This window comes from Suncus etruscus, chromosome 3 (assembly GCF_024139225.1).
Source record: "Suncus etruscus isolate mSunEtr1 chromosome 3, mSunEtr1.pri.cur, whole genome shotgun sequence".
Classification (NCBI taxonomy): domain Eukaryota; kingdom Metazoa; phylum Chordata; class Mammalia; order Eulipotyphla; family Soricidae; genus Suncus; species Suncus etruscus.
The window spans coordinates 65463405-65484532 of NC_064850.1; the positions used below are offsets into that span (position 1 = coordinate 65463405).

Sequence of the window (21128 nt, forward strand, 5' to 3'; positions counted from 1 at the left end):
TGGGACACCAGGATTCCAACCAACCACCTTTGGTCCTGGATCGGCTTTTTGCAAGGCAAACGCCACTGTTATCTCTCTGGGCCCAAGACTATAGCTTTTATAATAGGAATCTGAGTTTCTCAGACTGGCCTCCCTCCCTTCCTCCCTCCCTCCTTTGTTCCCTCCCTCCCTCTTTTTCTTGAATATTTTCAGCTGTTCTCAGGGCTTACTCCTGGTAGTGCTCAGGGATCAATTCTGGTGGTACTCAGGGAACCATGTGTGTGTGGTACCAGAAATTAAACTGACCTCTGCTGTGTGCAATGCAAATGCCTTAATCAATGGACAACCTCTTCAACTCTGAATTTTTTTTTGGGGGGAGGGGGTTTGGGTCACACCCAGCAGCACTCAGGAGTTACTTTTGGCTCTATGCTCAGAAATCACTCCTGGCAGGCTTGGGGGACTATATGAGATGCCGGGATTCAAACCACCATCCTTCTGCATGCAAGGCAAATGCCTTACCTCCGTGCTATATTTTTATTTTTTTCAAAGTGTTTGGGTCATTTTATGTTTTTTGAGTTTTCATATGAATCTCATGACTAGTTTTTTTTTTTTTTTTTTTTTTACAAGGAACCTATTAGGGTTGTGTTTAAAAAGTTTGTGGGGCCCGGAGAGATAGCACAGTGGCGTTTGCCTTGCAAGCAGCCGATCCAGGACCAAAGGTGGTTGGTTCGAATCCTGGTGTCCCAATATGGTCCCCCGTGCCTGCCAGGAGCTATTTCTGAGCAGACAGCCAGGAGTAACCCCTGAGCATCGCCGGGTGTGGCCCAAAAACCAAAAAAAAAAAAAAAAAAAAAAGTTTGTGGATAATTGTTTTCTTAACATTCCAGGGGCCAGCGTAATAGTAGGCAGGTAGAGCCCTTTTGCTTTGCACACACCCAACCTGGAACATGCCCAACTGGGTTTAGTTAGAGCATTGAATAAGGTCACCCAATCCCCAGAAGGAGAGTTCTGTGAGTGCAGAGACAGGATTTAGTCCTGAGTACTGCTGGGTGTGGCCCAAAACAAAATAAACAAACAGCACTCCCAATACTGAACCAATATATCTTTCCTTTTATTTTATTTATTTAATTTCTCTCAGCAGTATTTTATAGCTTTTAACATATAGGTCTTACATTGTTTTTGCTAAATTTGACTCTACAAAGTTCTGGTCTTTTATGCTATATTAAGTGGTAATTTTTGTTTTTTGATGGGCCATATCTGGTGGTGCTCTGGGGCTCTCTGCTCTCTGCTCAAAGAGCAGGGTGATAAGGAGTGGGGAATCTGGGGTTCCTACATGCAAGGTATATAGTCCAACTATTTGTTCCATCTCCCTAGTCTTATGAAATATTTTTTCATTTATTTTAACTTTATTTTATTTTGGTGCAAAGGATGAAACCGAGGGCTTTACACATGTGCTACCTTAAAATTACAGTTCCAGTCCTGTGAGCAGCACTTTTAAATGTAAAAACATGTATATTTTTTGTTGTTTGTTTGCTTTGTTTTCGGACCACATCTGGTGATGCTTAGGGGTTATTCCTGGCTCTGTGCTCAGAAATCACACCTGGCAGGCTCAGAGGACCATATGGGATGCTGGGAGTCGAACTCAGGTCTGTCCCAGGTTGGCCTCATTCAAGGCAAATGCCCTACTGCTGTGCTAACTCTCCAACCCTAAAATGTATATTGTTAAGTCTGTATAGACGCAACTGATCTTCTGGATTGGTGTCCACAGTGTTCTCTTTTTTAAAACACTGAAGAGCCGGAGTGATAGCACTGTGGTAGGGCATTTGCCTTGTACATAGCTGATCTAAGATGGACAGTGGTTCAAATCCTGGTGTCCCATATGGTCCCCCAAGCCAGGAGTGATTTCTGAGCACAGAGCCAGGAGTAACCCTTGAGCAATGCCAGGTGTGACCCAAAAACCAAACCAAACCAAACAAAAACAAAAACACTTGTTACAAGGAGACCTAATTGTTTCTGAGTTAGGTTATGCTTGGGAGACAGGGGAGAATTATATCTTTTATTATTTTGTTTTGTTTTGGGGTCACACCTGGCAGCGTTCAGGGGTTATTCCTGGCTCTAGCTCAGAAATAGCTCCTGGCAGGCTCAGGGGACCATGTGGGATGCCGGAATTCAAACCACTGTCCTTCTGCACGCAAGGCAAAAGCCCTACTTCCATGCCATCTCTTTGGCCTGAGAATTATATCTTATTTTAATTTCCATTGCCCTTTGAAATAGTATATTTGACCTTGTCTTGTATCTATTGACCATTATTTAAGATTTCTTCTTCTTTGAATTACCTGATATTTGGACATTTTTATTAAATTTTTATTTAAGGATATTCTTTTTTTGTTTGTTTGTTTTGTTTTTTTGTTTTTGGGCTACACCCGGCGGTGCTCAGGGGTTACTCCTGGCTGTCTGCTCAGAAATAGCTCCTGGCAGGCACGGGGGACCATATGGGACACCAGGATTTGAACTAAATACCTTTGGTCTTGGATCGGCTACTTGCAAGGCAAACACTGCTGTGCTATCTCTCCGGGCCCTAAGGATATTCTTTATGTATATTTTATTTATTTATTTTATTGATTTTATTTAGAGGTTGCAAATATCTTCTAACAGAAGTTACTTAAAAAGTACAATGGAGGGGCCAGAATGATAGCACAGGATAGGGTGTTTGCCTTGCACGTGGCTGACCCACAATGGACCTGGGTTCGATCCATGGCATCCCATATGGTCCTCCAAGCCAGGAGCCATTTCTGAGTGCATAACCAGGAGTAACTCCTGAGCGTCACCGGGTGTGGCCCAAAAATCAAAAACCAAACAAACAAACAAAAACCTCAGTTTGTGATACACACATTCTTTAGCTTGGAGTATGTGATTTCTTTTTCTTTATGAGAGACAGATAGACGCACACACACACACACACACACACACACACACACACACACACACACACACACAGCAGAATTCTGCAGATGGGTAGGTATGGGGGATTTGCATAACAAAACCTTAGAAAGGCCTGCTAAAGTATTAGCATCTCCCCAGCCACTAATCATTCCTGCTGCAGTCCTATAGCCTGCAAAACTAGAAAAGGTGTGGGGAGTAGGGTTTCTGGGAAGTCCATAGGCAGTGCTCCTGAGAGAGTCTGGGCTTCAAGGGTCTAGGGAGCAGGTGGAAATGCAGCATTGCCCCTTTAAGAGACCAGGCCGCTGAGCCATTAGGGCACTGGAAGGCAGCCTGGAGATAAGATAAGGCCCCCTGGCTGGTTTCGGGCAGGGTCTTGAGCCATTGTGGCTGGACGACTGAGACAAACAGGAACCAGTGTGATTAGCTGGAGGTGCCAGCTACTAGAGCCAGGCTGGCAAGAGGTGGAGCAGCCAGATCACCCTTGGGGACCTGAAAGAGGAAGGGAGCTCTGGTATGTAAGAGAGGGTGCATGTGTTTGCCTATATATTGTATAGGTCTATGTATTTATTGTATGTGGTCAGTGAGTGTGTTTATTCAGTTCTTTATGTTCTGAATTTGAAAGAAAATTTATTTTGGGGTGACACTTAGCAGTACTCAGGGCTTACTTCTGGTTCTGTGCTTAGAGATCACTCCAGGCAGTACACAGGAGACCATATGGAGTGCTTGGGGTTCAAACCCAAATCAGATGCATGCAAGGCAAATACACTACCTGCTGTACTATCTCTTCAGCCCCTATGATCTGTGATAATGTTCCAGTGAAGCTCTGATATACCCAGTGCAGAAACTACCTTCTTCCTCCCTCACACTAGAAAACTGGCAAGAACTTCCTTTGAAAAGCCTGGAATGGCTCATTTACACGTATCTGCATAAATTTGCATGCTTCCTACACAGGACACTTTCCTGCTGGATTTAGACCTCCCCATGACTGTCATCTATTTTTAAACTGATAAAGAGTCTGTAGTCTTCCGCCTACTTTTTATTGGCATCCTCTGAAGGTACAAAGATAATTTCTATAACTTTGAAATACAGAAATCCCACCTGTGGACATATATTTAGTGTAGATCTAAGGAACCCTATTTCTGTTCTCTACCTGATATCTAGGATTGTTCCTCCCTTTGTTCTCCTAACTTCTGAGTGAGGCAGAGGCAGGAAGGTGGAGAAACCCTGCAGCTGAACTTGCTCAGGAGCCAGCCTGTGACCACATAGAAATGCCCTAGACCCACTTCTCTCACGTCTAATCCCAGAACTAGGGATGCTGCCACTAGCCACTACCTTTGTCTGTTCTCTCTCTTTTAGAAATAAATAAAAATCTCCCCTCCCCCAGAACCCTGCTCCTCCATTGGCCTGCGGGGAAATATTTCATAATGTGGGCTCATCCAATTGGGCACCATGCCAGGGCCCAGTGCCCTCTGGTTGTGAGTGAGCTCCAATCAGGTGGGGCGGCCTGGGTGGGACTTAGGGTTCCTGCTCCACATGGGAGGCGGCAGTAGTGCTCAGGTGGGTAGCTTCAAGGGGCAGTTGCTGCTTTCAAGGGCTGGGAGGCAGGGGCCGAGCTGTCCACAAGCCAGTCTGGGCTGCCCAGCGCTGATGGGGTTAAGGCCAGCAGGCATGTGTGGCTGTTAATGATTGCTACCCCCCAGGGACCAGGGACCAGGGACTAGGTGAGTATTAAGAGAAAGCCTTGCCCTTCTCTGAGTGTGAAGGGTATCGGTTGTTGCCTGCATAGGGACAGGACAGCAGACTGAAGAGGTGGTGCGTGAGTACTTCTCTGTTCTCTGTCTGTGTGTCTGTGTGTCTGGGGCATAAGACAGGAAACACAAATAGACCCATTCCTTCTGTGAAAGTGGTTTGTTGTTCCTCTCAGATGCAAATTCTCAGCCTAAGGCCAGAGTTTCCCATCTTTATTAGAAGGAGATCTTAGGGATTGTTTTGGTGCAGGTGGGTGGGAAAAGACTGGCACAGAAGCCAGAGATACAAACCATTGTCGGTCCTGAATCAGAGACAATGGTTGTGTGTGGACGGACAGCCTGTGCACAAAGCCAGCTTGGTCTGCTCTCAGCCATTGTCTCCAGAGAGGGCTCCGGGCTCCGGCTTCAGGCAGCTGCCCCCACCCCAGCTTCATGAGCCCATTTTCTGGGCTGGCCAGGGAAGGCAGGTGGAGAAGATGCAGCAGAGCATTGCCGGCTCTTCTTCAATGGCAGGTGGGGCAGGTGTAGACCCACAGGACTGCCAGGAGTGCAGAGAATTCCAGGCTGCAGACTCGTAACTCCTTATGGCAAACATGTCATTTGGGAAGAAGCAGAACCAGTCTTCCTGGTTTGCATTTCTGTGGTTCCCTTTGCCTCAACCTTTGCCTTTGCCTCAACATCTAGGTCCCTCGCCCCACCGCTGTCCTCAATGTTTATGCTCTTTGGGCCCTGAGCCTGGCAGACCCAGCAGGGCTTTGTTGGAATTGACTGGGCCCAACTCTGAGTACTTCAGCATGCATGTGGGGTGAAAAATGAGACCCTGTTTGTTTCCAGGACAGAGATATTTATTGACTTTACACCTTTGAGCCAGGAGTTCTTTCCTGTGTATGCTCAGGAGAACAGTGATGAGATAACTTAGTGGTCCTGTATGACCCCCCCCCCAAGGGTCCCAGGGAGCAAGAGATGTTTGGAGGTGCTGTTGAGAGAGGAGACAAACAACCCCAGTGGTTTTCAGCCGAGGTGCTGCCCTGGCTGACGTGGGCCATGGTGAGGAGTGAGCCATGTTGCCCATGCAGAGTATGGTGTGTGTTCCTCCCAGATGCAGGCTTCTGGCATGTTCGAACAGGTGGGGCACATTCACCTGCTAGGCAGGTGCCACTGCTCCTCTGTAGTGCTGTTCCCTGGCTCCCTGCATGTGCTTCTTTCCAGGCTCCTGGGGGCAGGGCCCTTCTCTGCTTCCCTCTCTCTTGCTGGGCTCCAGGCATAGAGTGCCCCTCCCATTCCCCAGGTCAAGTTATCAATGGACACGCTCTGGTACCCGCTTCAGGGGCTATTTGTTCAGATTGTTTCCTGCTGCCTCTGCAGGCTCCAAGTCTTTGGGGACAGGGTGGGGACAAGGGAGCTACAGGCAAGTCATAGCAAAGCAAGTTCCTGCTGGCCCTGCCACTTCACACCAAACACCGCACAGGCCACTTTCTTCCTTTTCCTCCATCCAGGTGATCCGCTGAGGGAAAGGGTGGGACTTTCAGGACTTTCTCACTGTTCCTGTATTTGTCTTGTTGAACCCTAGTGGAAGTCAGTGCCAAAGCTATGGATCATCCCAATTAAGTTTGCTTGAACTGAGAAACATACCATTTGATTTCAGACTTTTCCTTCTTTACTTTGCTTCTGTTGGTGTCATTGTTGAGCTGCTGAGGGTCACACACATGGCAGAGCTGCAATCCGGGTGCTTTGTAATGTTGGCAGTGTGGGGCTCAAATATATGCAAGGCAGGCACCCTACCCCTGAGTCCCAACTCCAGTTTGTTGTTGGCAACAGTTTTCCTTTCTTCCAGCTTAGCTAAGCTCTCGCTGCCCTATTCCCGTACTCGCTCGTGCCACACACATGCATTTGGAGAATCTCAAAATACGAGATCTGGAAAGTGATTGTCTGTGCTGGCCTATCGTATGTTCTGCTGTGGGGAGATGTTCTATGACTTGTATTCAGTGTGGCAGCTATAAGCTGCGGTGGTGAGCGTGAGTCAGGAACTGCACTTTTCATTTCTTTTTTATTAAAATGTAAACAGCTGCCTGCCACTGAATTGGAAGGCCACAGTGAGGGTGGCACTGTTTGTTTTGATTCTTTCCTGTTGGTGATTAGGACATCAGCTCATTTCTGGGCAACTGTTCTGGGCTCTGCACTCTCCTTTGGTGCTTTTTTACCCAAGATCTTGGCAAAGCCCCTTCTCTGGCTCCTATGTGCTGCTGCTATCTGTCACAGGGGTAAACTGAGATAAGTAAAAGGAGACTTTACCTCTCAACCAGAGTGCCTCCCCCCTCCACTGTCTTAAAAATGTTCTCCAGCTCCTTCCCTTCAGCTCCTGCTTACTCTCTCTTGCAGGTGCTGGCAGGGGGAGCTCATGGTGCAGCCTATAGCATAGGAAGTCAGAGTGTCTTGGGTAGGCTCAACCTTCTAAGTGGCTGCATTCAGACTCTGTGGACCCCTGATGGTAAACATATCCAGGAACTAGTCTTCCCCTGGCCCTGGGAATTCCCGGACCCCTTATGCCTGCTGTAAAGAGCCTACAGAGGCGGGCAGTGCTCTGATTTAGAGAGGATCATGGGTACCCACATTTGCTGCAACCTCCCTTGCCATGGGCAGGGAGCATTTGGGGTCCAGCCCTTGCCTGATTGCTGTCCTTTTCCCCAGACAAAGCTTTTGCTGCTTTCAATCTTATCAGAGTCTGGCTGACTAGAGGAAAGGAGGGGGACAGCCCTCTCCTCAGCTCCCAGCAGATGGAAGCTGCCCCTGGGTCTCTGCTGGGATGGATCAGAGCCCCCTAGTCCCTGCTCAACCAATCAGTGTCCCATGGCCTTTGCTGCCTCCAGCTGCTTCTCTGCCCCTCCTTCTCTGCCCTTCCCATGAGCCCAGCTGTAAGCAGACTCCTCTGTGCCTTGGGACTAGCATTTGTGGGCTCTCCACAGAACAGAGAAAGAGAGGTGGGGCTTTCTCCTGTGCTCTTGGAACAGTTTATAAAATGGAAATCGCCCCTGCATCTGAATCAGCTTCCTCTCCTGTCCTGGGCACAGGTCTTCAGTGTGTATAGTACAGATCTAAATGTTTGTGTGTGGTGCTTAGTAATCGCATGTGCACGCACACACATATATGCATGTGTGTACACATGTGTAAATATATATGCATGTGTGTACACATGTATAAATACATATGCATGTGGTGCTGTGTGTCTGCACACATATATTTGAACATACGTGTGCCTATGAAAAGGAGAGACTATGAATATCACTCAGGGGGACTTATAAGGAGTTTTCCTGCTAAGCTTTGGATGGTAATTGACTTATCCAATGTCTAAACTGAATATTTCATTTTATTGACTTTCATTTGTCTCCAGAAAACAAAGATCACCAGAGTAAGGATAGGTCTAAATCATATCATAAATTCCACTGAAATTCCTCTTTACTAGATGTGGAGGCTAAAGCACTGCCCCACCAGCCTCTCAAGCAGCCCACGGTTCCCCATCGCATGATCCTCGCTAGTCCCTGGTCCTGCAGGACTCCCGCCCAGCGTCCTTGCTGGTGGATGAATTACTTATGGACTGCTGCCCTAGAGTGGCCTTTCCTTAGCTGTCCAAACACCAAAGTCCCTTCTAAGTGCTGGCCTAGAGGTCTGGAAGGAGGGGAGGTCTTTCCCTTTAGGGCTTCTGTACCCCATGTTCTAACCTTGGCACTGCTCTCTGCACAGAGAGGGAACACAAAGAGGAGAAAGGCATTGCCCTGATCACAGGGTCCGGCAAAGCCAAACAGAAGCCATGCAAAAGAGCCAGGCCTAATTTTCTGGCCCTTGTAATTTCTCCTGACACTCAGCAACCTGGAAAGAGTTCAGGGGAGACAGAGAAAGCACCCCCAGCTCTGCATCCCCGCCCAGATAGCTCCCCTTCAGAGGTTGAGGCTGTCCAGCTGTTGATGTCTGAGAAGGCGCCTGGGCCTAGCTCAGCAGATTTTTCTTGGTCCCTCAGACAGCAGTGACCCCACACCACCCCTAGGGAAGGAATTGTGACTGCCGAGTCATGCAACCAGGCTCTTGCCCTTCTAGCTGCTCCAATCAGGGTGAAAAGAGGTTTGGGCCCCAGAGGCTGGGCAGCAGGAGAGGCAGTGGCACTGGAGTTGGGAACAAGGCTCATAACTGGCCAATCCTGTCTAGTGACACGGAGACCCCAAGTCCCTGGTTGCTTCTTCTGATAGTACTAGGAACAAGCTAGAAAGGTGCTAAAGAGGTTCTGGCAGTACCACAGCTGTCCTCTTGACCCATCCATGATCTCCTCTGAGCTTGAGAAGGATATTAGAATTGAACCCAGAGCCTCATATGTCAAGCAAGTGAGCACTTCTCACTGAACCTTGTCCTGGCCCTTGTGCACCTTTCTGGTTGTCCTCAGCTGTACTTGGTTCCATCCCTGCTACTACTCTCCTGGATTTCCTTTGCTTTCATCATTCCTCTTCATCACAGCAGAAATGGGACTTCCCAGCCACAACAGAGGAGAGGGCCGGCAGAGCCTAGAAAAGCTGGGGTGAAGGGGGCTCAGGGTCAGGCCCCTGGTCTGTGCTCTATAGCCCCTGCCCCTGAGCCAGCTCCATTGCTTTCTGTTGGTGGTAGAGGCAGCGCTCAGGAGAAGTTCTTGGTTTTCCCTTGTCTGGCCACGGTTAGGAAGGAAAACATGTCAGAACCCTGGTGGGTAGGAGTGAGCTGAGGACAGGTCTCATGGAGTAGGAAAGAGGGTGGCATCGTAAGTCTCACTTCCCAGGTATGTGTGCTTTCATGTGCTCCAAGCTTGCTTGTGAGATTCTGGCCACTTCTTTCCTCTCGTGTGTACACTCAGGGCTTATTCCTGGCTCTGCACTCAGGAATTTCTCTTGGCAGTCTTCCTGGGACCCTATGGGATGCCATGGTTTAAACCCGAGTCAACTGAGTGCAAGGCAAAGGCCCTACCCAATGTATTATCTCTCTGGCCTCATTTTCACCCTCTTTGTATGGCAATAGGACAGTGGGACTTTGGAGAGAAGTGAGGGAGAATTTGGCTAGAAATGACTCTAGGGATGGCTGGGGTGCTCCAGGAATCAGGCCCACCAGATTTGTGGGAAATGTAAACTCAGTGAGTTTTAATTAGGGCTGAAAGCTGGAACAGATAATGCTCCCCACAAATAATGCTGACATCCAGGAGAGGAGGTACAGAGCAAGAGCCAAAGATCCCCCCCACCCTTTCTTCCCCTCCTCTGTGAGCAGCAGAAATACTCCCTGGCTCCTGCATGGAATTTGCTCCCTGGGGGGAAGAAGGAAGAGGGAGGACTGGCCCAGGCAGCCCTCCTTCCCACTCATCCCTTGGTCCTCTCCATCTAATGAGATAAAATATGCCAAAAGCCAGGCCTTCTCAGGATGAGGAGGCCTGGCCAGGATTACTTCTCTGTCAGCAAATTTACAGGAGCTATGGAAATAGAGCAGCTCAGTATTACTCACAAGTAGGCCAGGTGCTGGTGGGAGTTGGGCATATTTTTCTACCGGTTCAATATTGATCCCAGTGTGAGCATTGGGCTAGGTGTATGTGTGTGTCTATGGGCAAAACAGCTGCATGTGTCATGTGCAAGGGTCCTGATGGAAAAAGACTCATCATGATAATCCCCTCGATTGACTGTGACTATCTCTGTGGTGATGCAGACTCAAGATCTTAGCAAACACTAGAAGGTGTGTGTGTGTGCCAGCAAATGAGAGACTGCGCTGCATGGATGCAGTGGCTTTGTGGGTCCTCTTGGACATCTAGCCTCCCCACCCCAAGACTACCTCAGCCTTCACATGACTTTTTTTATTCAGTGGCTCCAGAACCTGCTATTTCTGAATTTCTTTTGAAGCAAAATAATCATAGCTGTTTTTCCAATGCATTAAATGTTTCATAGTTGCTGAAAGTTTATAGCTATTATTTTATAGACAAAGAAGTTACCTCATTTGCATTGAACGAAAAAAATGAAACAAAACAAAACCAAAGATCAAAGAAATTGTCAGCCACTCATTGAAACTGGAATGAAAGTCTTGCAATGGCCACACTCTTGTTCCCAAAGATGCAGTGGATACATACGTTCTAGGTAGGGGTGCCTGTTGCTGTTGCAAATGTGTCTCCTTACTGTTTGAGGGACCTTGTCTGGAGCAGAAGTCCAGTTGAAGAGCAGGTTCTAAGCGGCCAAGCGTCTCTCCTGGTTCCTTTTTCTTAAGGCTCTGCACCAGTTCAGTCCTTGCCCAAGTTTAATCAGAGAGAGAAACCTGCTATTCTGGGCAGCTTAGCAGTAACGGAGAAGAAGCCCAGCTAGGATTTCCCGTAAGCCTCCCTCTGCTCTGCTTCGCAAGCTGCATTGGGCAGAAGAGATGTGATGTCACTTGCATCTGAGGCAAAAGTTGGGGGAGGCCCTTGAACTCAATTGGAAACGAAAGGGGATATTTTTTGCTTCTAGAGGAAGAAAACTCATTCTCCCATTGTTCCTCCTCCCCCTCCTCCTGTGCCAGTGAGCTTAATTTTCTTCTGATTCTAATGAAGATGGAGCTAAGCCAAGCTATATATTCAAAGGGGAGCCAGACAGGGGAACTGAGTGAAAAGATGAGGGGGCAGAGATAGAGCTTTTTCTCGAGGAGAGGAAGTAATTAATTTTAAGAGGGCAGAGATAGGGAAGCCCTTGATAATAGAATTTTAAATTCTAAGTGTAGGTGGTTAAAGCAGAGTCAGACGGCCAGGATATGGCTCATGACTAGCAAGTGCAGGGCTCTGATCCTTGGTACATGTTGGTGCTATAAGCATTGCTGGGTGTGGCCCTGGTTACCTCGTAGCACCATGGATGTTATTCCTTCTCTATTCCCCCTTAATAGAGCATGAAGTTCCTTTTGTTAATTTATTCTTTCACTAATTTTCCAACAAAAATATTTATTGATCATCTATTATGCACATAGGTCCCTCAGTCAGGCATCAGGGGAGGGCTCAGTTCTGACTAACAGGAACAACTGGATAAGGATGGAGTGAGAGTGCTCTCTGCTAATGGGATCTCCTATCAGCAGGATAAAGCATTTGAAAAAGCACCTGGAATGGCTGAATATATTGACTATCAGCATTTAGGATCAGAAATATAGTCGGAGCGCAGGTCTGTCTGGCCGTTTGTCTGCTTTTGGGTTAAATGAGAATGTCCATTGGTTTTCCTCACACTGATTACAATGTTCCAATTGAGTTCTATACTCAAATTTAGGCAATTAGATTAGCTCCTCTTTCTTCCGTCTGTTGTGACGTCACAGGATTGCCATAGCAACAGACTATGATGGCACCAGAATGCCCTGGGCTGCTAAAAAGAATTCCATTGGTCAGAAGGGACTGTGCCATCTGAAAACAAAAATGAAATGATTGAAAGGCAGAGGAGATAACATTTGATTTCAGAAAGAACATTTGGGCAGAGTAAGATGCAGCGGCCAAGCCTTTGCTGGAAGCATCCCAAACACCCAGTGCTGGAGGCAGGGGATGAAGGGGTGACCTTCAGGGGTCCTTGTTGCCCCTGGGACCTTGAGACCTGGGGGATATTGGAAAAGGAGAGGTAGAATTCTTTGAGCCTCCGGATAATTCAGGAAATCGACAGCAAAGCCAACCTCCACGCCCTGAGCAGATCTGACTGTCACCAGCTGGAATTGCTTATATGGCAGCTGAGAAGATTTTTCAGAAATAAACACGGGGTGACCCCCAGCCAACCCCCCACCCCCCGGCATGCACCAGCTCATTTGCTACCCTCGTCCTTACAAACTCAAGAGGAAGCTTTTCTTCAGTTGCCCTCCTACTAGAATCCTGGTCTGGCTGCCAGCTCGGCCCCAGGACGCCTCTTCCCTGTGTCCCACCTGCTCCTCACCCTGGCCCACCCCATTCCCCACAGGAGGTACATGGGACACTCTGTGGGCATGTCCTTTTCATTGCATTGGGCAGGCTGAGGGGAGAGAGGACACTTCATCCATCTCAGCCACCCGCCCACAGCGGCAGCCCAGCAGCCAAGCGCTTGGACTGACTCTGTGGCCTCAGGCAGGAGGGGCCCTGGGAAGTGGTGAGGAGATAGTGCAGCTCGGGCTGGAGGGGGCAGCTGTCTGCCTGCAGGCCGCTAGCATGTGCTTCTGCCGTGGAGATGGCAATGCAGCTCCAGACAGCTCCGCCCGCTGCTCCCCATGTCCTTAGCTCGGTGAGGTCGGACTGCCTGGAAGTTGCACACCTGCTCCATCCGCATCTAGCTCTTCCACTCCAGCCTTTCTCCTTGGGGACCTGAGCTGGGAGGACAGCATCTCCTTTTGGCTGCTCTGCTGTGGTCTTTGCAGGGTGGCACCTACCACACAAGCGAAGGGCAGATCTCGGGACACCCTCCCCCTCCACCCTGCCTGGTGCTGGAGTCCAACCGAGCCCAAACGGGCTGTGTCTGCGCCGCCCCCTTTTTCCTGTATCTTGGACCCGCACACTCCCAGCCGGACTGGAGAACTCACCTTCTGGAGGATGCTAGGAGCAGGGTGGGTGCCGGGTCCCCCGAGGCTGCTGATTCTGGGCCAGAGCTGCCAAGAGGATGTTGAAGTTTCGGGCTGATCGGCGGGTCAGGTAGGGATCACTTCTGGGTTCTGGGTGCCAGGGAGAGCAGGCAAGCCACTGAGCCCAGGCTCTAGGGCTCCAGCAAGGGGCCTGCCCTGGTGACCTGGTGGTGGAGGCACCGAAGCTAGGTCAGTGACTGCTGCATTGCAGTGCCGAGAAGGGGAAGTGTTTGGAAGTGGGTCGCGTTCAGGGATGGAGAGAGGACGTCATTTGGAGGGGTTGCTGGGAAGGGGAGTGGGGGGCAGGGAGAGAAGGACTGTGCTGGCCACCGGCAGTCTGTGTGTGTGCTCATGAGTGCACGTCCCTCCATCCCTCTGTCCGTCTGTCTGAAGCAGTGCCTGTAGAAAAGGTGTCAGCAGACTTAGCTCAGACCAAACGCAGAACAGAAGGACACCTGGGGGCAGGGCCACTGGAGAAAAACAGAGACCTTGGCACGGCACACACTGCCTGCCTGAGCCCCAGACTTTGACTGGAGACAGAGCCAGAGACCAAGGTCACCATTGCCGCCGCCTTTCTCATGAGGGTCCCTGCAGTCAGATCTTGTGGAACGGGGAAGGAAGGGAGAACAGACAGTTTGAGAGGCAGGGATTGTATTGTCCAGGTACTGGGGGGTGAGAGCTAAAGCCTGGGAGACTGGGCTAGATCTGTGGTACTAAATAGAAGATCCAGGTTCAAACCCCTGATTTGGGGACTCTGATCTTCATCCTGGCTTCTTAAACCATGAGTCTTCTCCATTTCATTTGGAACCATAATAACTTAATGAGGGGGCCGGGGTGTTGTGAAATGTTTGGCAACAGACGAAGATTTCTGAATGTGCATTGACCAAATTTTTAACTCAAATGTAGAATCAATCTGTGGTATTTCTTACCCTCTTTGCCTGAGTTGCACATTTTTGTTTTAGTTTTGAGATCAGGCCTGATGGTGCTGGTTAGGGGTCACTGCTGGCAGTGCCAAGATTCGAACTCAGGCACCCAGCTTGCACTTCAGTCTGGGGAACTTAGTCTCTGCTTCCATGTTGCATTTGTTTGGTGAAAAGGTCAAGAGTTAAGAAAAGGGTGTGGGGGCCGGCGAGGTGGCGCTAGAGGTAAGGTGTCTGCCTTGCAAGCGCTAGCTAAGGAAGGACCTCGGTTCGATCCCCCGGCGTCCCATATGGTCCCCAAAGCCAGGGGCAGTTTCTGAGCGCTTAGCCAGGAGTAACCCCTGAGCATCAAACAGGTGTGGCCCAAAACAAACAAACAAACAAACAAAAACCAAACAAACAAACAAACAAAAAGAAGTGTGTGTGTGTGTGTGTGTGTGTGTGTGTGTGTGTGTGTGTGTGTGTGTATGTGTGTTAGATTTGGGGCCAAAACAAGACTTTTGGGGGTTATTCCAGCTTTATAAGCAGGAATTACTCCTGGTGAGGCTCAATCTGGAAGCTCTTATCTTTGGCTTTAGTAGATGGTTTAAGGACCAGAATGGGTACAGGGCCCAGAGAGATAGTGCAGTGGTGTTTGCCTTGCAAGCAGCCAATCCAGGACCAAAGGTGGTTGGTTTGAATCCTGGTGTCCCATATGGTCCCCCCATTGAGAAGGTCCATGAAAGGTGCTGCAGACATCCGAGTTCTGGGCTGGTCCCACCCAGCAGCATGCAGCCCTGTCCTGCGGGTGCCCAAGCCTCATTGGGCTCTGACCTGAGCCTACTTCTCAGGGCGACTGAGTGTGCTCTGGAGTCTTCCTGTATTTCTCAAGAATAATGAAGCAGATCCTAAAACTAATCCTGTACTACCCCCAATCTCTGCTCTGTTTGGGTGCTTTAGTCTCCCCTATAACATTCTTGCCAGAACTCATTAGACATGGCTGCAAATCTTTTTTTGTTTGTTTTTGTTTTGGGGTCACACCTGGTAATGCTCAGGGGTTACTCCTGGCTAGGAGCTCAAAAATCATTCCTAGCTTGGGGGACCATATGGGATGCCTGGGATAGAACCTACCATTGTGCTATCGCTCCAGCTCCTCTGGCTGCAAATTATGTATTTTGGGGAGATTATACCCAGGAGTGCTGGGGGTCTGGAATCTCTCCCAGCAGTGCTCAGCCATGCACTCAGTGCTTGCCTTAGGCCTATCGATACATGGGGTCTCTATCCTGCAGTTGTCAGGCATATCCAGGGGCATGCCCAGGAGCCCAAGGAAGTCATGTAGCACTGGGAATTGAACTCAGGGCCTGTGTGCCAGACCTGTGTTATGCCCTGTGAGCCACCCCCTGGCCTTTTCCCATATCCTGTGAAGCAAGAGATGGAGTTAGACTCATTGATTAGGAGTGCAAATGGTTGAGTACACAGCTGGCTTTTATGGGGCCCCAAGTACAAGGTCTAGGCACATCTGAAGGTAGACCTCATAAGAGTTAAAAAATAAAATAAAAATTAGGACTGGAGTGATAGTACAGTGGGTAGAGCACTTGCCTTGTACACGGTGACCCGGATTTGATCCCCAGCATCCCATATTGTCCCCAGAACCTGCCAGGAGGGATTCCTGAGCACAGAGCCAGTAGTAAGTCCTAAGCACCACTTGGTGTAGCCAGAAAAACAAAAGTTAATTAATTTAATTAAAATAAAACTTAAAGCAAAAACTAAAGAACAGGAGAGCAAGTGTTCAAGGTTATAGTTTGCAGGGGGAAGTGAGCTGAGGGCTGGTGAATCCGGGAGATGGTCATCCCTGGTAACTAGGGACACAGAAAGTCTTGACTCAGAGGACTCCTAATGGGCTCCATGGGCTTCACCCCTGCTCAGGCCCTGGGAGGCTATCACCACTGACAAGTGACAGTGTGTCCCTCTGGCCCCCTTCATCCTGTGGGGACAGGCCCCAGCTCCCTCACCTGTATCCTGTCAACTTTGTCACAGTGCCTGCATTTCCTCCACAGCCACCATGAGAGACGGAACACATTTCTGCACCCAGTGACAGGACAGATTCCAGAGGAAAACCACAAATTTGACTTGAAAACGTATGTTTGCCCCATGTGGCCATTGAATCTTTTTCATCTTTGACCCTGTCCCACTTTGCTCTGAAGCTGGGAAGGGGGTGGAGGTCACATGGCTCAGGTCTGTAGAAGCTTTGAGATTCTCTTCTCAGAGCTAACCGGTCTCAAATTGATGCATCTCATAGAGTGAAGAGGGCTCGAGAGGGGTCTTTGAGGCCCATGTGGGCGAAGATATAAGACAAGGATATAATCTGTGGACTCGTGAATTATGATTTTGGGGGGTTATACTCAGGGGTGCTGGAGATCTGGAATCTCTCCCAGCAGTGCTCAGTCATGCTCAGAGCTTGCTTGGGTCTTTGGTGAATGGCGCCTCTATCCTGTAGTGCTCAGGCACATCCAGGGGCATACCTGGTGTCTCTCAGTCCACCAGGTCATGGCTTTTCCTAGGGCATTTCAGAGTCCTAGGGTTGAGGTTTCTAAAGTAAATTTATGGGAAGAGGAGCATGTCCAGAATTGTTAGCATGTGTTGGCAGAGGGTTTGGAGGAGCAACAAGATGGCTTCATGCCAGCTCTGGGGGGCCGAGGGTAGCGGGGCATAGGCTACCTTTAGCATTGGTTTCTTTGATGCTGAAACAGTGGATCAGTGGGGAAGGGAGGGCTGTTTGCCCAGCCTTGCTTCTGACTCATTTCTTTCTTCTTTGCTGCTCACTTGAAATCAGATCCACCTTGGACATGTCCAATAAAGCAGGCGGGAAACGCGTGACCACGACCAACAGCGACCTGTCCAACCACAACATGGTGTCCGAGGTTTCCGCCGAGAGGCCCAGTGTCCGGGTGAGTGACCCTCATATGCCAGGCAATCTGCCAGCAGGACCCCCCTGGACCTTGCAGAGGCTCCCAGGAGCTGACTCCAGAGGAGCAGAGGGAGAAGGGTGGAGGGAGGGGCTGGCACAAGACCAGGGACCAGTCTTGGTGCATTTGCTTCCAGCCTTGGGAGTTCTCAGGGCTGTATCATTTATGGGTGCTGCAAAGTGGCATCCCTGGCTTATTTCTACCCACCCCGTGCCCACAGTACTGTCCTGTGACAACCCAAAAGCTCCAGATCTTTGCAAACATCTCTGGGATCCAAAATGATCCACCTTTGGGGCCGGAGAAATAGCACAGCGGTAAGGCATTTGCCTTGCATGTAGCTGACCCGGGAGGGACCCGGTTAGATGCTAGGCATCCCATATGGTCCCCCAGCCTGCCAGGAATGATTTCTGAGTGCAGGGCCAAGAGTAATCCCTGGACATCACTGGGTTTGTCCCCAAAACTAATCAATCAATAAATAAAGTTTAAAGAAGTGATCTACCTCACAGAGGCTTAGTGATTTAGCAGGAGCAGATGAAGACAAATTCAGAAATATATGGGGAGGATTGGAGAGATGGTACAGCAAGTAGTACATTTGGCATGTAAGTAGCTGAGCTGGTTTCCTTCTCTAGAACCTCAGTTCTCTCAGTCTTCCAGGAGTGATCCCTGAGCACCCCAGATATAGCTCAAAATATATATTAAAAAAAAAAGACACAAGGAAGGAATAGGGAGAGTCCCCAGGGGAGGGAAAGATCCCAGACAGGGCTGGTGTAAGTGGAAGATTGGCACTCAGAGATTGAATGCCATTCAGTCACATACCATCATGGTCACTCTGACAGGACAAAGAGGCCCAAGACACATCAGAGAAAGCTTGTGAGGAGAGATGTAGGAATGTCAGACAAGAATTGGTGGGAGTGGGGCTGGAGACATAGCATGGAGGTAGGACATTTGCCTTGCATGCAGAATGATGGTGGTTCTAATCCTGGCACCCCATGTGGTCCCCTGAGCCTGCCAGGAGCGATTTCTGAGTGTAGAGCCAGGAGTAACCCCTGAACGCCACCAGGTGTGACCCAAAAATCATAAAAAAGTAAATAAATGAATGAATAAATAAAAAAGAAAAAAGAAAAAGAAAAAGCGCATTACTCATGTAGACTGAACTTTTTTTTTTCTTTGGGTTTTTGGGTCACACCCGGCAGTGCTCAGGTGTTACTCCTGGCTCTACGCTCAGAAATCGCTTCTGGCAGGCTCAGGGGACCATATGGGATGCTAGGATTCGAACCACTGTTGTTCTGCATGCAAGGCAAACGCCCTGTCTCCATGCTATCTCTCTGGCCCCTAGACTGAGCTTTTTGCTTTTGTCTTTGCGCCACTCCCAGTGGTACTCAGGAGTTATTCCTGGCTCTGGACTCGGGAATCACTTCTGGTGGACTCGGGACTATATGGGATGCTAAGGCATTATACCCAGGTTGGCTATGTGTGAGGTAAGAGCCCTCCCCGCTGTTCTATGGCTCTAGCCTCACAGTGTGAGCTTCTAACATGAGTAGCTGATGAATCTGGAGTCCATGGTTGCCTTTGCAATTTGACTGCGGGAGGATGGATTTAGGAATTTGCATGCTCTTAACATGGCACATCACCCTTTAGGTACCTAAACTCAGCCACCTGTGAAGACTCAGAAAAGAACTCCTTTTTAGGAGGGAATAGTGAGGTCTTACCCAGTGGCGCTCAGGCATTCTCTTGGCTCCACATTCAAAATCACTCTTGGCAGGCTCAGGAGACCATAAGGATGCTGGGGCTTGAAACTAGGTCAGCTGCATGCAAGATCAATGTCCTACCCATTGTGCTATTGCTCTGGCCCCAGAAAAGAACTCCTTCCTGCCTGATTCAATTTCTCTTCTCCCCACTCCTTCACATATACCTTAGCTGGTGGCTGTGAGATTGGCAACAGATCAGAGCAGAGCCAGATATGCTCCTGTGAGGAGCTCATGGTCTCTGTAAGAGATAGAAGCTGGTTGTTCCATGCAGGGCAGCATGTTTAAAACTCCAGCCTGGGGGATTCCTGGGGGTTCTAGGAGGCGTGTTGAAGGGTTGGGACCACAGCAGGCCAAAAGGAGACATTGGGATTGGGATTTATCAGTGGACCTGGGTTTTAGAATGCCCCAATCTGCAAGGTATGCCCAGTGAGAAAGGCACAGGAGAGGAGAGAATTACCATGCAGAAACTGGGTCTATGTGGTAAAGGAGCAGAGGTCAGCCTGGACAGGCTGGTTCAGTGCACTGTGCCTAGCAGTCAAATGTTCTAAATGAGAAGCTCCCAGAAAGGAAGCACAGAACCAAGAGCAACCTCCAGGCTATATATAACCTTTTCACTGGATGGGGTATTAGCAGAAAGAAATGATGCTCTGGAAAGCAGCAAGACTAGGATCCTAAAGGAAAAGATAGAGCTGAGGGCTAGGGTGAGTGAAGGCTAGTGAACAAGCATCTCTCTCATCAAGACAAGAAGCAAGATTTGGTTAGAATATGACTTTATCCTTATTTAATCCTGCTGGGGCAAAGTGCAAAAACAAGATCTGATGGAGTGTTGCTGAAGCGGTGGCTGAAACGTTGAGTCTGTCTATGACTCTTGGGTAGAGAAGGAGAAGGAGGAGGAAAAGGAAGGAAAAGAGAAAAAGAAGAGAAACAGGAGTAGGAATAGCAGCAACTCAGAAAGAGAGAGAGCAGCACAGAGACTGAGGGGAGAGCTTCAGGGAGGACTTGAGATTAATAGCACCAGTGCTTCTGAAAGGCCATGGCCCACTAGGTAGTGGGATCTCCAGCCAGTGACACTGAGGCTCTACTTGAGAAAAACCCTGAGAGGTTTGGAGTCCTCAGGAGGAGGGGGTCAGTGGTCTTCCCCAACAGGGCGCAAGGGAAGGGAGGGATGAAGGTGTCATAGCAGGGAGGGTAGAAGCAGGCTTGAGGAGACATTCAGGTGTGTGTGTGTGTGTGTGTGTGTGTGTGTGTGTGTGTGTGTGTGTGTGTGTGTGTGTGTGTGTGTGTGAAAGAGAGAGAGAGGGGGGGGGAGAGTGAGACAGAGACAGTTGGGTTGATGGACAGACAGACAGATAGAGGTTGGAAGGAATAGACAAAGGAAAGGAAAGAAGTCAGAGTATGTGGGGGGTGTCAAAGGGAGAGAGAGCGAGAACAAACGTTGGGGGATGAGGTTGAAGGCAGCACTGAGAGACCATCATTAAAGTCAAGTCTCAGAGGACACTGGTGGGACAGGAGGAGAACATTGATGGGACACAGGGAAAATGGCAAGGACCTTATTTTCTGGGTACACAGTGTGACAGTGAATAAATATGTGTCCAGTTATCTCATTTTCCCCTGGGGAAATGCCCCAAAGGTGGACAGAGGTGTCAGAACTGTGAGGGGAATGGGCTGTGCATAGGATAGTTGAGGGGACTGAGCCCAGCTGTTTGGTTGGGTATCTTAGGCCTGACGTCAGGAACATGGGTCTGTGGCCATCTGGTCTATGACAAGTGACTTTTCCAGCTACACTGTAATTGGCTGTGAGTGCAGACAATGGGATGATCTGGGTCTTTGAGTTTTAGGGATAAGGGAGCAGGACAATGGAGGTTTTTTGTTTTGTGGCCAATTCCATTGGTGCTCAGGAAATATTCCTGACTCCTGGCCATGCTTGAATGACAATATGAGATGTGAGATGTCAAGGATCAAACCTGAGTTGGCCATGCCTGGCAAGCACCCTGTCCATTGTACCGTTACTCTGACCCTTGGATGGAATTGATGAGGGATCAATTAAGTGCTGCAGGTGGGGACTGACTAAAGCCAGGAGGTGCTGACACAAAGGGAAAGTTGTGGAGCAGGGGCATCCCAGCAGTATCACTGAGTAACAGAGAACAAGACCAAAGTTGCCTGAGGCAAAGGGACTGTTTGAAGCTGGCATGTTCTCAGTCAGGCTGGGTGCTGATAGGCACAGGAGCAGTGGTGGCACATGGTTGGGGACATCAGGGGCTTCAGTGTGGTATTACA

The 21128-nt window shown here is 49.2% G+C and overlaps 1 protein-coding gene across 7 annotated transcripts in view; it reads left to right on the forward strand.

The window, feature by feature from the left end:
* PLEKHA6 (pleckstrin homology domain containing A6) overlaps nt 1-21128 on the forward strand; it is a 75664-nt gene that overhangs the window by 19007 nt on the left and 35529 nt on the right. For 4 of the 7 annotated variants that reach the window (XM_049770607.1, XM_049770603.1, XM_049770605.1 and 1 more), the window contains exons 1-3: nt 12764-13308; nt 16195-16275; nt 16971-17085. In XM_049770607.1, the coding sequence (XP_049626564.1) occupies nt 13277-13308; nt 16195-16275; nt 16971-17085 (228 nt within the window). In that variant the 5' untranslated portion in view covers nt 12764-13276. Of the gene's footprint in view, nt 1-12761; nt 13309-16194; nt 16276-16970; nt 17086-21128 lie in introns of those variants that run through there. The other 3 variants (XM_049770609.1, XM_049770604.1, XM_049770608.1) reach the window with 3 other exon arrangements.